General features: G+C 36.4%; 2 protein-coding genes across 3 annotated transcripts; one reads left to right on the forward strand and one right to left on the reverse strand.

The window, feature by feature from the left end:
- Window positions 1–201: 201 nt before the first annotated feature.
- Window positions 202–3,839, reverse strand: LOC110068122 (splicing factor 3B subunit 6-like). The gene is made up of 5 exons (XM_020775497.2): window positions 3,657–3,839; window positions 3,386–3,426; window positions 2,912–2,989; window positions 1,817–1,955; window positions 202–1,094 (listed from the first exon to the last, which is right to left on the reverse strand). Exons 1-5 carry the CDS (start codon window positions 3,837–3,839, stop codon window positions 1,011–1,013), a joined length of 525 nt encoding a protein of 174 aa, XP_020631156.2. The 3' UTR covers window positions 202–1,010.
- On the forward strand, window positions 3,806–12,514 carry LOC110068030 (tumor protein D54-like). Of its 2 annotated transcripts, none has more exons than XM_020775393.2 (6): window positions 3,806–3,964; window positions 5,678–5,826; window positions 6,014–6,073; window positions 6,374–6,496; window positions 6,992–7,052; window positions 11,818–12,514. In XM_020775393.2, the coding sequence occupies exons 1-6, from the start codon at window positions 3,806–3,808 to the stop codon at window positions 11,914–11,916; spliced, it is 651 nt and encodes a 216-aa protein (XP_020631052.2). In that variant the 3' UTR covers window positions 11,917–12,514. The 2 variants fall into 2 exon arrangements, with proteins under 2 accessions (XP_020631052.2, XP_089128217.1); XM_089272091.1 differs by lacking the exon at window positions 11,818–12,514 and adding an exon at window positions 10,052–11,042.
- Window positions 12,515–12,634: the final 120 nt, after the last annotated feature.

The raw sequence follows: 12,634 nt of genomic DNA on the forward strand, positions 1-12,634 counted from the left end.
CAGCCTGTTACAACTTCTTCCAGAGATGGACAGACAGTGGAAGGGCTGTAGGGTGCTTGACGACCTATGCTAGACAGTCACGCGACTAAGAAACATCTCGGCATACGCCAAAAAAACGAAAACGCTTCCAGATCTTCACTGCAAATAAGACAACTTCTGTCACCAGTGACAACTTCAACCAGTAGGAAACTTGTAGCATCATTCAATAATTCAAATTTTAATAAGGGCTAATGGTTGTGTTAACTTAAACAGAACAAGAGTACAAAATAGTGAATGATATAACTACAGGACTAATTTGTCTTATCTCAGTATCCAACAAGTCTTTACAGAGATGCTCGGCAAATGGTAAACTTTGACAATTTTTATCTGAAGGTCACTTAAATGTCACTTACTGGCTACCCTTAAAGTTATTAACACTTGCTCTATCTGTGGTGGGATGGTACGGGGAGTTGAGGAGAAGGGGGGGGGGGGGGGGGTTCAATAACTGAACTTCAAATGCACTTGAAGAAAAATCATGCTTTAGTCCAAATATGTCATTCATTGAATCAACCAGATCTGTTCTGCAGCCTTTTCACTGTGACTGTAATGTAACAAGAAATCTCACTGCACTTGCCAGCTACTTTTTAAATGACAAAACGAGAAAGACAGTAACATACAAAACACATGTCTTAGAGAAAATGAAAAAGACTGAAAAGAAAAGTTCATAATGTACAGTTGGTCTTAGGGTGCTCGATTCATTGAGTAGTAGTCTGCGAGCAGGCTCTTCATGGGAAAAGAAAGTTGCCACGTGAAGAGCTTGCTTGTAGACTATTAAGTATGCTCAAAGGCAAGTTCCAGGGACCCGTTTCTCGAAAGCCCCAGAAAGGTTTGAAATTTTGTTATGGCTTTCCGGGTGCAAAAACTTTGCGGGACCTTCGAGAAAAGGGCCCCTGAACTTTTTTTTTCCCTTTACATTCCAGCCTTAGGTACCTCATAAATTAAATACACATTTACAGTTTTTCTTTCTTTCACTACTTGTCTTTGCTGATTCCATATGTTTCCCTTATTTTTTCCAGTTCTTGTCTCTTCTTTTCCTTGTCCAATTTCTGGAAAGCCTGCAACACAAAGATAGTACAAATATAAACTCATATTGAGACAAAAAAAGCCAAGCAAAGCCATTTTTGGGGGCCAACAAGGTTGGGCTGCCTGTCTGGGTATATTTTGAGTTTGGTTGAGAAAGGTTTACAACAAGCACTAAACTCACAGAAGTTACAGTGTTACAGTGGAACCCCACAAATCCGGTCACCAGCAGACCACAAAATCTGGCTGTATCAATGGGTTGGCCGTATTTAAGAAGTTATTGAAATAACAAAATGATTGACTAAGCTTTTGTTCAGGCCAGAATTAAGTGGCCGTAGTAATGAGGTGGCCGAAAGGCATGTCAAATGAAACAGTGGAAAGTGCTAATTTCGACACCAAGGAGTGGATTGGACTTGAAATGTGTCAGAGTCTGCAGAAAAGTGAAATAATATCAACCTAAAGTAGAGACACTATGAATCAAAGACAACATCACAAAAATCCACCATTTTCTAGGAGTATATAATTCAACTTTTCATAAAAAAATAATGTCAAGGCCAACATGAAACAGAATGCTTCCCCAACTGAGGAGGGATGTAAAATGCTGATACTGGCACTAAAGCTCCTGTAACCAAATCACGTTACCTTGGTGGACTGGTAATACATTATGACTAAAGCTCCTTTCAAACTACACTTTCACATCTTGGTGAACCAAGATATATAGGAAAGGTAAAGCTCCTGACTAACAAAATTTGCTTACCTTGGTGGACTGGTAGTACAGTACAACCAGGTATCGGTTACATACATTGAAGCCGGACAAGTGATCACAGGCATTTTTGGCATCAAAAATATCTTCATACACCACAAATGCTGTTCCTCTTGTTTCAGGTGCATTACCACTGTAACAAAGAGAAAATATACAGATTATCATACCATGGCTATACAAAATTTGAAATAATGATGACAACATAATTTAATGAAGCATCAATCATTCATAGCATAATCTACATGAATTGGTAATGATACAGATTATCACAATAAATTATAAATTAACAATAAAATGAATTAATTGTTAACATGAACATGTGAATCTGTACATGTATACTAATAAAATTTATAGTGGTGTCTGGTCTTTTTCTTTGTCTCATTGCCAGTTTCACTTATGACTTTAAAGCCTATAATCTGATGAGAACTAGATCATCGGAATGTTACCAGTTTCGCCCCATGGCGAGTTCGCCCCCACCGAGTTCGCCCCCACTATAAAATTCCTATTTTGAGTTCGCCCCCAACTTTTAGTGTTCGCATTTACGTAGTTGTTATCGAGTTATTAAACGTTTTCAAAGAACCATTTCAGTCTATGTATGTTTGACATGCTTAGATGATGATTGTTCGCTTGTTGCAGCCGGTGCGTGCATAGCAACAAGGTCAAATGGTTACCGGTCATCTCACCAGCAAGTGAAGTTTCCTTGCCACCAGTAATCTAAAAAGAAGTCAAAGAACAAACCAATCACAATCCCTGAGAACTAGCATTGTGATTAATGTGTTCTTCTACTTCTACATCTGACTCCAACAACCTAGTTCTCACTGAATCATAAGCAACAGAGTCGTTAGCAAAATCAGAAGAAATGGAAACATTTTGATTCTTCCAACTCCAATTCCATCAAGCTTATGATTCTGCTTATGATTCTGAGTTTTGATTTCCACTACAACTCAACCTCAGTCGCTAGTGAAAACCAGCCTTTTTGAAAAACTGACAGCATTAACTTACAGCCACTTTTTGTGGTGGTTGCTTATCAGAGATTCAATTGTAATTTATACTAAAATTTGATACCTGAAATAACACAGAAGTACTTACACCCTGATTTGTCTGATTCCTCCGTATTTACCAAATATGTCATACATTTCTTCCGTTGTTATCTTGTAGGGCAAATTCCTGAAATAAAACCACTCAATAATTAAGAAATAGAAACATTTACCCTGTTTCGATCCAGTTTTTGAGCTATGAGTGGAGGTTTGCGAGAACAAGAAATGCTGTACATACACTAAGGTACACGACCCATGCACAAGCGAGTGTTCTCTGCTGTAAAGAACAAGTGGTTTGAAAATCCTGTCAGCCACTGACAAAATCTTCAAACTCTGTAAAGTACGAAAAAGAAGTCATTCTCCTATAGAGTCACCGGAAGAAACTGAAGAAATATCACCGTTCAGAAGAGAACTGACTTACGCCACAAACTTCTCAATCGTATCTTCTGTCATTCTGATCACCATAAAGGAACTATTATTTAACGGCATGATTAATGTAAAAACTATGCAATATTAAGTCTCTCACCTCACATACAAAATTCTGTTGACCTCTGGAGGTAATCGGACCTAGAAAACACCAACAAAAGCTTGTGAAAACCTTGGAAACCGGCTCACTCACACGTACGAAGATGAAGACATACACCAAAAGCAATCCAACGATATATCAAGAAAATCCATGAAAAGAAAGTACAACACAAAACAGTATAAACTAGAGAAGGAGAAGGTTAGTTCTGATCAAGGCTAAGCCGTTCTACGTATGGAAGAAATCCCAAAACACGAACAAAAAAACAACTCACATTTGCTTTCCTTTGGTTTTGAAGCGCCATGATTTTCCCGTCGCAACACAATATCCGGGAACTTCTGTTGCGCTCAGAAAGACTTATGGGAAATGTTTCTCTCCCAAGCTTCGCGCTAGGTGGTCTGGGATAAAAATATTGGGGGTGAGATGGCGGCCGAGAACGGGTTGGATTTATCAGCATTTATCGTGGAAAAAGGCACTGAAGCAGAAGAGGGGAATACTGAGGAGGTCGCTGAGATTTCTCTGTCCCCTGATCTGGAAGCGGAAGAAGCCAGGAAAGAAGAGCTGCGTGAACAAGCTAAGAAGGTACGTAAGAATGTTCCAGGTTTATGAAAAAACTCCTGTGACGTGTCATGAGGTATAGACGTAAGCTTAGCTTATTTACATGCTCACTTGCTGTAGTTTACATGACTTGTTGATCTCAGACATGGCAAGTCAATTTAATGGTCTGTACAACTGCTGTTATAGAAACCACGATAAAAACTGTTTCAGTCTTTCACAATGCAAATAAAGCGTCCAGAAAATTAACGAGAGGTTCTAACTTAGAGCAATAGTCATCGATTTTTATAGAAAATGACGACAATGCGATTAAAAAATTAAAAAGAGAGACAGTTTGAAGTATTATTACTTTTTTATTACTGCTGATTTTAATTACCTCTATTGAAGTGCCGGTTAATTTAGCTTGGTTAATTTAGTTCTCTGAGTCAATTTAGTTCACAAAATAGATACAGACCACTCCGTTAAATTATGAATAGTCTCGATTGATTTATTGACTGCAGAGATGCCAACCTAAAAGAACTGTAATCTGGGAGATTCCCAATTTTACTTTCTTGACCCTGAAAAAAACATTGCTAACTGTAGAGCACCGCCAATTCAGCCACAAAAATATACCAAATATTCCAATAATTTCTCCTGAAAAGGCTAAAAATAAGTGCAAGAAAGGTATTTTAAGTGCTCTCCTTCATATCCAGGAGATGTAGTGACTCATACAGGAGACTGGTAGATTTGGGCTATATCCAGCAGACTTCTGGATAATCTAGGATAGTTGGCACACAGGGGTGCGGGGGAGGGGGCACTTCCACGTAAAAAGGATCGGGTGCTCGTCAGCAATTTTGAAAAGAACCCTTAAGAAGTACCAAGATCTTGTTTTGTGGGCATGGCTTGAAATTTTTTTCTCCTCTAGGAGGTACCAATGCTTACATAATACATTATCTCCTGTGGTATTTTTTTGGCTCAATACCGTAAATGGTACCGCAATAGCTCCTTCTGTGGACCTTTTGAGGCTAAACACCCCAAGAGGTACTAAAACTGCTTGAAGTCCCCCTCTTTGAGTCCCCGCTGCATAGATGCGATGGTTTGATATGTCGAGATATCATTCGTCTCTCAGGACACCTCACTCACCATGCCACACAGCAATTTCCCATAATTAGAGGGAAAGGCTGTTAATTAGTGAAATACCAGTCTAAGAAATAAAATAAAAAATGCATGCAAACGGCTGAAGGTTGGACCTTGCCAGGGCTTGACACTAACTTTTAGCACTACTTTCAATTATGGAAAGTAGATTTCAAATTTTACTTTCCATCTCAAAATTTTACTTTTCAAGATGGAGGCAGGAGGAGGAATCCAAAATGGTGGATTGAATTGTACCATACCACATGTATTTATCGTACCCAGACCTACTTAGCAGCTATCTCAATACTCCAATATGACAGATCAGTAAATGCTAGACTGGTGTAAACTTGTCCTTTTGAAGACAGAGGTTCATTGTCGGATCCGGTTATTTTTATCATTTGATTATTTTTTATACATTCGCTTTGCCTAAACATTACTTTTCCAACATAGCCCAAAATTTCTCACCAGATCATGTAAGTATTTTGGTTCATTTTTGATTTTTTTTCTTTCCTAGAAGTAAATATACTTTCCAATGGAAAGTGGGTAGGTGTTAGTGTTGAGCCCTGCCTTGCTAGCAGAGATTATCAGTTATTTAGTTTTCATGATGTTGTATTTTTGCTTCTGCAGATTGAAGAAGAAATTGTCACTCTAAAGCAAGCTCTTGATCGAAAAGAGAAACAGTTAGCTGAAATCAAACGGCTGTTAGGTATCACAGCATGGACACAGATAAGAGATGGATTTCACCACCAATATCAAAACCTACAAGGAACTCAGATGTAAGCTTTGAACACATTTACTACTTGACAAAAGTGCTACAAGAAACAGTTGCAAACATTATTTTGTAAAATCATGGCATAAATTAGATAATTACTTGCAATCATGAGATGAGCTGAAATTAGGATGCATAACTACATGTTGTCTGCATCCTTTATTGTCTGTCTCTATTTGTCCATACATTAACAGGTATCAGAAGACAGCTGACACGTTTAAAGATTTGAATGACAAAATTACTCACTCTCAAGCGTAAGTGTTGTTAAACTATATTACTTACACTGGCTAGATTTCTTTTCAATGTCTTTTTTGATCCCCCAAAAAAGTCACAATCCCAAATCCTATATTAGATTAAGCCTTTACTAACGAAGCTTATCATTGGCATTTCTCTGTGATTATATGGAGCTAAAACAGTCACAATTTGTGACTAATAAATTCTTGCAATTTATTGTGAACATATTTATTAAAAAGACTTGTTGGGCACACAGTGAAACAAAATGTTAAATATGTGAAATATTGAGATGGTGCAGTTTGGTCTCCTCTGTATTTCAGGTATAACAAACTAAGTAGTGGTGCTTCTGCTACTAAATCAGTACTAAGTGGTGCGGGATCCAAAACAGCAACCGCTGCAAAAAATGTTGGATCGGCAACAGCCAAGAAACTAGGAGAAATTAGGTATCGTATAGAATTTTAATACATCTGCTTTAATATCTTATACAATTCTTTGAAGCATTTGAATACATCAATTTTTTATGTCTTGTACTCTTGCACGTAATTTGTTATTATTATGATTGTTTTTTGCAAGTATTTGTTTTCACAAGATGTAGAGCAATTGCATTTAGAAACTCCAGGTTAATGAGAGACTCTGAAACCACTCCTATTTTTTTTAACATTTGTGTATTCATGTTGATGTGTTATCCTAGTTTTTGTTTTGTTTATTTTATGTGTAGAGTGTACGTTTGATGAAACAAGCTTAAGGAATAAAATGCAAAATATTGATTGCAGGACACATTTACCAGCTATAATTATATGTTTCCATTTTTTATTACATACTTATGTGTCAGATGTTAAAACTAATGGAAACACCATTCTCCAGCATCTGTTCATGAATATACTTGCCTTGCATATTTCTATCAAAGTGAACTGAAAAGTCCTTTCTTGTTGTGTTAGGGGATCATCTATGTTTCAATCTTTGGAAAGTAAAGTTGTATCTGCCTCTTCAACTCTTAAGGTAAGCAATGTTTGTTCTTGACAATATTATTATTACAGGTGCCACAATGTTTTAGAGATCAAACCTTAGTGTGTGCCCATTCAACTGAAAGCTTTTCAGCAATCAAGTGCATGACCATTCTGGAAGCTACTATTTTCAAACATGGCTTGATCTAGTGTACTGTACAAGGTTGTTTTACATGTATGTACATGTAACTTGTAGGTTTGTGGTTGGTACTCCAGTGTGTGTGACCATACAAATGTAAATGAATGCTATTGAGAAGTAGAAGATGTAATATATCAAACACAAGAGACAGTGTTTCATCGGGATATCCAAACACGGAGAAGAGAGTTGAAAATACGATGCGCAGCAGAGTATTTTTGACGAAATTTGAGGTTTTTGGATAGCCGATGAAACACCATCTCAAGTGTTTGATATATCTTCTCAATCGAAACAAAAACTAAGGAGTAAACAGAGACGTAAAATCGTCAATATCTATGCTAATTAAGACTGGGTATCCAAACCTCCTTCATGGTTGTGATTTTCTTTGTTTTAACTTGATGAATTGGTAATGAGTTTGAGAAATTTTAAGCAAACTCAATCCTTTTTGGAGTGAAGTGATGAAAATTGACAATAAAGTTGACAGTTACTTGTGATAATACATTGTTCTTGGCTAGTCTTACACAGCTTGTTTCGTCCTGGCCAAGAGACTCATCAGAGACCTTTTTGCTAGGCGAACTTGTTGGGCATCGCACCCAAAGTCCCATTCACTAACAAAATGATGACAGCAATCTCACCTTGTATCGTATAAGGATTAATTATTGGACCACACAAATTCACAAGTGGAAATTGACAATAAAGTTGACAGTTACTGGTGATAAAAACAGTGATGAAACCATTGTATAATTTAGTGATGAGGATAATATTGTGCTTGAATGCTTCAAACATGTAGCAGGGCTCAAAGTTTATTTTTGGCTTTGGGAGCGCTTGTGCGACCAGGTGTAAATTTTTACGCGCACTGCTGAAATTTTGGGCACAGAGTTAAAAATTTTAGGCGCACAGCTTCAAATACTGGGAGCACCTACTCCAAAAGAATACTTGACGTTCCAAAAAGAGCGACTCAGGCTTCGTGTTGCCAACTGGGCCTATTCTAGCAGTATTGAACACAACAAAAACAAATAAAAGAATCAGGATATTTCACACAAGAGTTAAGCTTAGATATTAACTTCTGAAGTCGCTTCGTTGAGTATCCTCACTATTCAGTTGCTTGTTGTATGCCTCACCTTTCAAATTCTGTTCATGAAGATTCTTCAACATCTGGGTATTCGTGAGAACTAGCTCGAACTCTGCACATTTGTATGTCAGGCAAGTGAAAACAAAGCTTTCTGTAACTGTTGTTCGTGAAGAACGAGCATACGATTTAATCTCATCCCCAGTTTCCACGCTTTCCGCTGGGACCACCTGGCACTATGATCCCCATCTGGTGACCAAGAAGCACATGCTTCATTCTTTCATTTGCATGTGTCAGCGGAGTTGTTTACAACACAGAATGTTGGGAAGAAATGAATGTTCGAGTTCAGAGAATCCACTAGGAAATTAGGCTTAAAGACGACGAATAGAACACACACCAATGAAAGGAAAATGGTGCAACTTTATTATTTGATGCCTGGTTGTGTTATATCTATGTTTATATTTATATTTATCAATCACAGTACGTTAGTATGGTCAGGTGAGTAAGCACTAGAGAAGTTGCACTGTACTTTGGCTTTTAAGGCACGGTGGTGCGACCACACATGATTTTTGAGGCACACAGCCAAAAATCTAGTTGCAAATGCGACCAGCTGGTCATTAACTTTGAGCCCTGTGTAGAAAAGAAATTTGACTTCTGAAATGCATGGGCCAGTACTGGGCAGTTCTTTGCTATTGACATCCGTAAGAATTCTTCAGTCATTCAGACTGGTATTGCTGTTACCATAAGATTGTAATTAATATTGTTCTCAAAAGTTGTTTAATAATGTGTATAATTACTGATTTTGCACTGACATTTTCCAGAAAAAAAATATGTGAACATAACAGAGTGCACATATATTTTTGCTGATTACTTTTTTTTACTTGTATTATGTTTGTACATCATTGCTTTCACATAACAGCATAGCTCCAGAATTTTTCTCTGAAGATATTTGGAATTGTAATAGTACTGAGAGAACAACTTATTGCAACTGTTATATAATCTATTTTGTTCTGGCAGTTTCTATAAGTCGTTTTAACTGTTATTGTTGAGGGAAGGGATCTAGACTTTACCTGAAAGAGTTTTCCAGAAGTATCTGCAGAATGCTTTGCCAGTTATGGATATCATATTATAAAATATTGATTTAATGCCTAAAGCCTTAGATGTGTAGAATAGAAACATCAAAGTTTTCTGCTAGTAAGTCATGCTCGGTGGTAAAGTAACTTTCTTACCAACTGTGAAATAAATATCAAACATGAATAACCTTGAAAGTGTAAACAATGATATTTTACAGCAGTTCTACTGCAAAGATACGTGTATGTTTAAAACCAGTTTGATTTTCATTCTCTTAGTCCTTTGTTTCTTACTTGTGATCATAATGTGAGACAGGGAAATGAAATGCAAACCAGATTGAAAAACTGTAGATCATGGTAACATTTTTTTGTCATGTGTTATACATTCTCTGCATTCTGTTTCTAGTAATCTGTTTTGCTTCTAACACCTTGCAGTAAAAGTATATTGCCAGACGGAAGTAAAAATAAATTAAATATTACAAATATTTATATGTAGCATAAATTTATCATTGTTAATATGAAGCAGCTTTTGCTTACATCATTGGTTAGCTTTCTTGTTTATTTCCATAGTCACTTTTTCATTATCCTCACAAATTAAAGTTGCAAGTTATCTTACATGACTTCACAGAAGCATTAAAGAACAAAAGAATTGAAGAGAACTCCCCTTGCTGATGCTGTCTAACAATAATATTAACTCTAATATTGCTCTCTCACTATAGTTTAAGATGCTTGGAAGCTCAAACAAGGGTCAATTAACCACAAGCCAACCTGCCTCTTCACCTGATAATGACATCAATATGTCATAAGGACAATCATATCATAGTTTAATCAATAGTCAGCGTGGCTTGCTTTTGTACTAAAATATTGTACATTGTGAAATAACTGCTATTTAAATGGTTGGTTTGAGAAGAAGTTACATTGCATAAATTAGACACCAGTAAGAGCAATGCTAAGAACAAAACTGACTTAATCAAGGGATATTTACAACATGTGCATTTGCTAAGATGGGAAAATGTGAGAATTGAAATAAGGCTCAGAGTCTGAAGACAAAACACAAAGTGCATTCTGCAATGTTTATATTTGATATCTATGACAATATTTAATAAATGGGAAACATCTCCTATTTTTGAAATCTAAATGCAAATACAGTGTTATAGACAAGTTATTGCTGTCATTAGGTTTCATGTTGTATGCAGGACTCATTGAGGTGTTTTCTGTTACTGTCAAGATATGACCCACAGAAACACTATTCTCTTTCTGTAGAGTTATAGAGAGACAGCTAACTAGAGAGCACTTTTTGTATTGGCTGTTTTCTTAACGTACCTATATATTTATATCAGTTTTTCTGTACATCCTGTAAAAGTCATACATTTGGGATACTGCACAATTAGGAATGGAAGCCAAATAAATAGAGAGTAGGTTTCCAGTGATGTGCATCTTGAAAATTTAAAGTAGAATGAATAAAGTACCAACTCTATTTGTAGTTCCTTCATGGGCTGTCTTCAAAACAACAATTTTGGGGGGGTAATAAGCATGGGAATCATCAAAATGGTTTGGTTTTCGCACAGTAAGCCAGTTTACACTGATGTCAACTGTTTTCTGTATGAAAACATTCATATCTGTAGCTAGAATTAGTATATGTATCTGATTGGAATCTAATTCATCAAATATGTTTGCCAATAATAAATGGATCGTTTTACTGTTAAACAACGTGTTTTCACTGGCTTGGTAGTTTTGATTTCAGTTCTTCATCCACTTATTCCTTTCAGCCATGAGCCGGAGAGTTTTAGTTTCAGTCTTTAGTAATAATTATTGTCATATGCACCATTTTTGCTAATTTTAATATTTTGAGTGTACCTCACCTTGGTATTAGCTTGTATTTGGTAGTGGGATGTTGGTTATTGTTAAAAAGAAAAGAAAGGAAGGTTGTGGTTGATACACACATGTTTTGGAAGTTTTGTGTTGTTTTTAAGATGTGAACTTGTTCAAGATATTTGAAATGTAATGATATCGCTTTTTCGTTTTTCAATGATATTATTAAGAAGCTACAGAGCGATTTTCAGTTGAGTGTCGTAAAACCAAAACCAAATTAATCACTCTAGCCAATCACAAAGGACAGACAATACAGTGAACCAGTCAAAACCTGAAGCAATTACATGTAGCTGACGCAAAACGCAGGAAAACATGTGTGAGTCATGATTGGTTTTAGTTTTACTTCTGATTGGATGAAAAATTAGCACAAGCTTTTTAAGCCAATCGCGTAGTGTAGTAAGTGCAAAACCAATTACTTTTCCAGACTCAAATGAAAATTGCTCTATTTCTGGTTTAGTAATAATAATCATGATAAAGGTGAAAGTTGGAGAAACTGAAGCTGCATTGTGGGATAAGCTGTGTTCCTGCCATTAATCATTAGCTTTCCAGTTTTGTGATTGGCTGTTGTTATGTTAACATTACTGCTGTACATTCTTGTGTCTTATCCTTGTAGGAAAAGGTCATTGGACAGAGGTCCAACAGTTTGGATGAATCTGAACTTAATAAGAATCAAGATATGGATCAAGAGAAGGAGATGACAGTTACATCCTAACTTGATGATATAACAATAAATCAAGATAACTTGTTAAGAGTGATCATTTCGAAAGTAATCCCACCTTTTACAAGTTGGGTTAAGTGGGTTACATTCATAACTATGATTTTCAGTGCATTTTTTGTTTCTTTGGGGAATTTTTTTAAATAAAAGTATATCTTTCCTGCTAAGAGATTTCATGGTTAAAAAGATCATTCTTTTGAGCTAGTGGAAAAATTTGTGATATCCTCGCACAAGTCATGCAGTAGCACTACTGGTGTGGACAGGGAGAAAGCTAATCAGAACGAATTCCTGGAGGCCAGTACAAATACTGCAGAACATGATGTACTCAAGCTGCCAACAGTATACGTGACAAGTTCAATATTAGTTAAACAAATAATGAGGCAAGTAACTGCATAGAAAAATTAAAAAAAATAGGGTTATACTGTCTGGCAACTGAGCTTGTTAAACAAATGTTAAAACAAATGATAAGTCACAACTGATTAGCAAATTGTCCAGTAACATTTCTAAATCTTAGGGGTATGTACCTTAGGTGTTTGTAATAAAACTGCAATAAAGCAAAGGGCTCCTAGAGCGAGCTCATTCATGTAATGACTAATTTGCATTATGCTCTCTGGTTATGAAATATTGGTACAGTTGAAGCCCATTAATTGGAACCCTCGAGGGGAAGAGCAGTTTGAAATAGCAGGGGTTAAGTTCAAATAGTTAACGCTTTGCA

The sequence above is a fragment of the Orbicella faveolata genome, unplaced genomic scaffold (genome assembly GCF_042242905.1).
Source record: "Orbicella faveolata isolate gen_17 unplaced genomic scaffold, um_ofav_v1 contig_34, whole genome shotgun sequence".
In the NCBI taxonomy this organism is placed as follows: Eukaryota; Metazoa; Cnidaria; class Anthozoa; order Scleractinia; family Merulinidae; genus Orbicella; species Orbicella faveolata.

Coding starts and splice junctions, on each gene's coding strand:
- LOC110068030 (XM_020775393.2), top strand. CDS start 3,806: ATGGCGGCCGAGAACGGGTTGGATTTATCAGCATTTATCGTGGAAAAA. Junction 5,827..6,013: donor AACCTACAAGGAACTCAGAT/GTAAGCTTTGAA, acceptor ATACATTAACAG/GTATCAGAAGACAGCTGACA. Junction 6,497..6,991: donor AAGAAACTAGGAGAAATTAG/GTATCGTATAGA, acceptor TTGTTGTGTTAG/GGGATCATCTATGTTTCAAT.
- LOC110068122 (XM_020775497.2), bottom strand. CDS start 3,839: ATGCTGATAAATCCAACCCGTTCTCGGCCGCCATCTCACCCCCAATAT. Junction 1,956..2,911: donor GGAATCAGACAAATCAGGGT/GTAAGTACTTCT, acceptor TCTTTGTTACAG/TGGTAATGCACCTGAAACAA. Junction 1,095..1,816: donor TGTACTACCAGTCCACCAAG/GTAAGCAAATTT, acceptor TTTGTGTTGCAG/GCTTTCCAGAAATTGGACAA.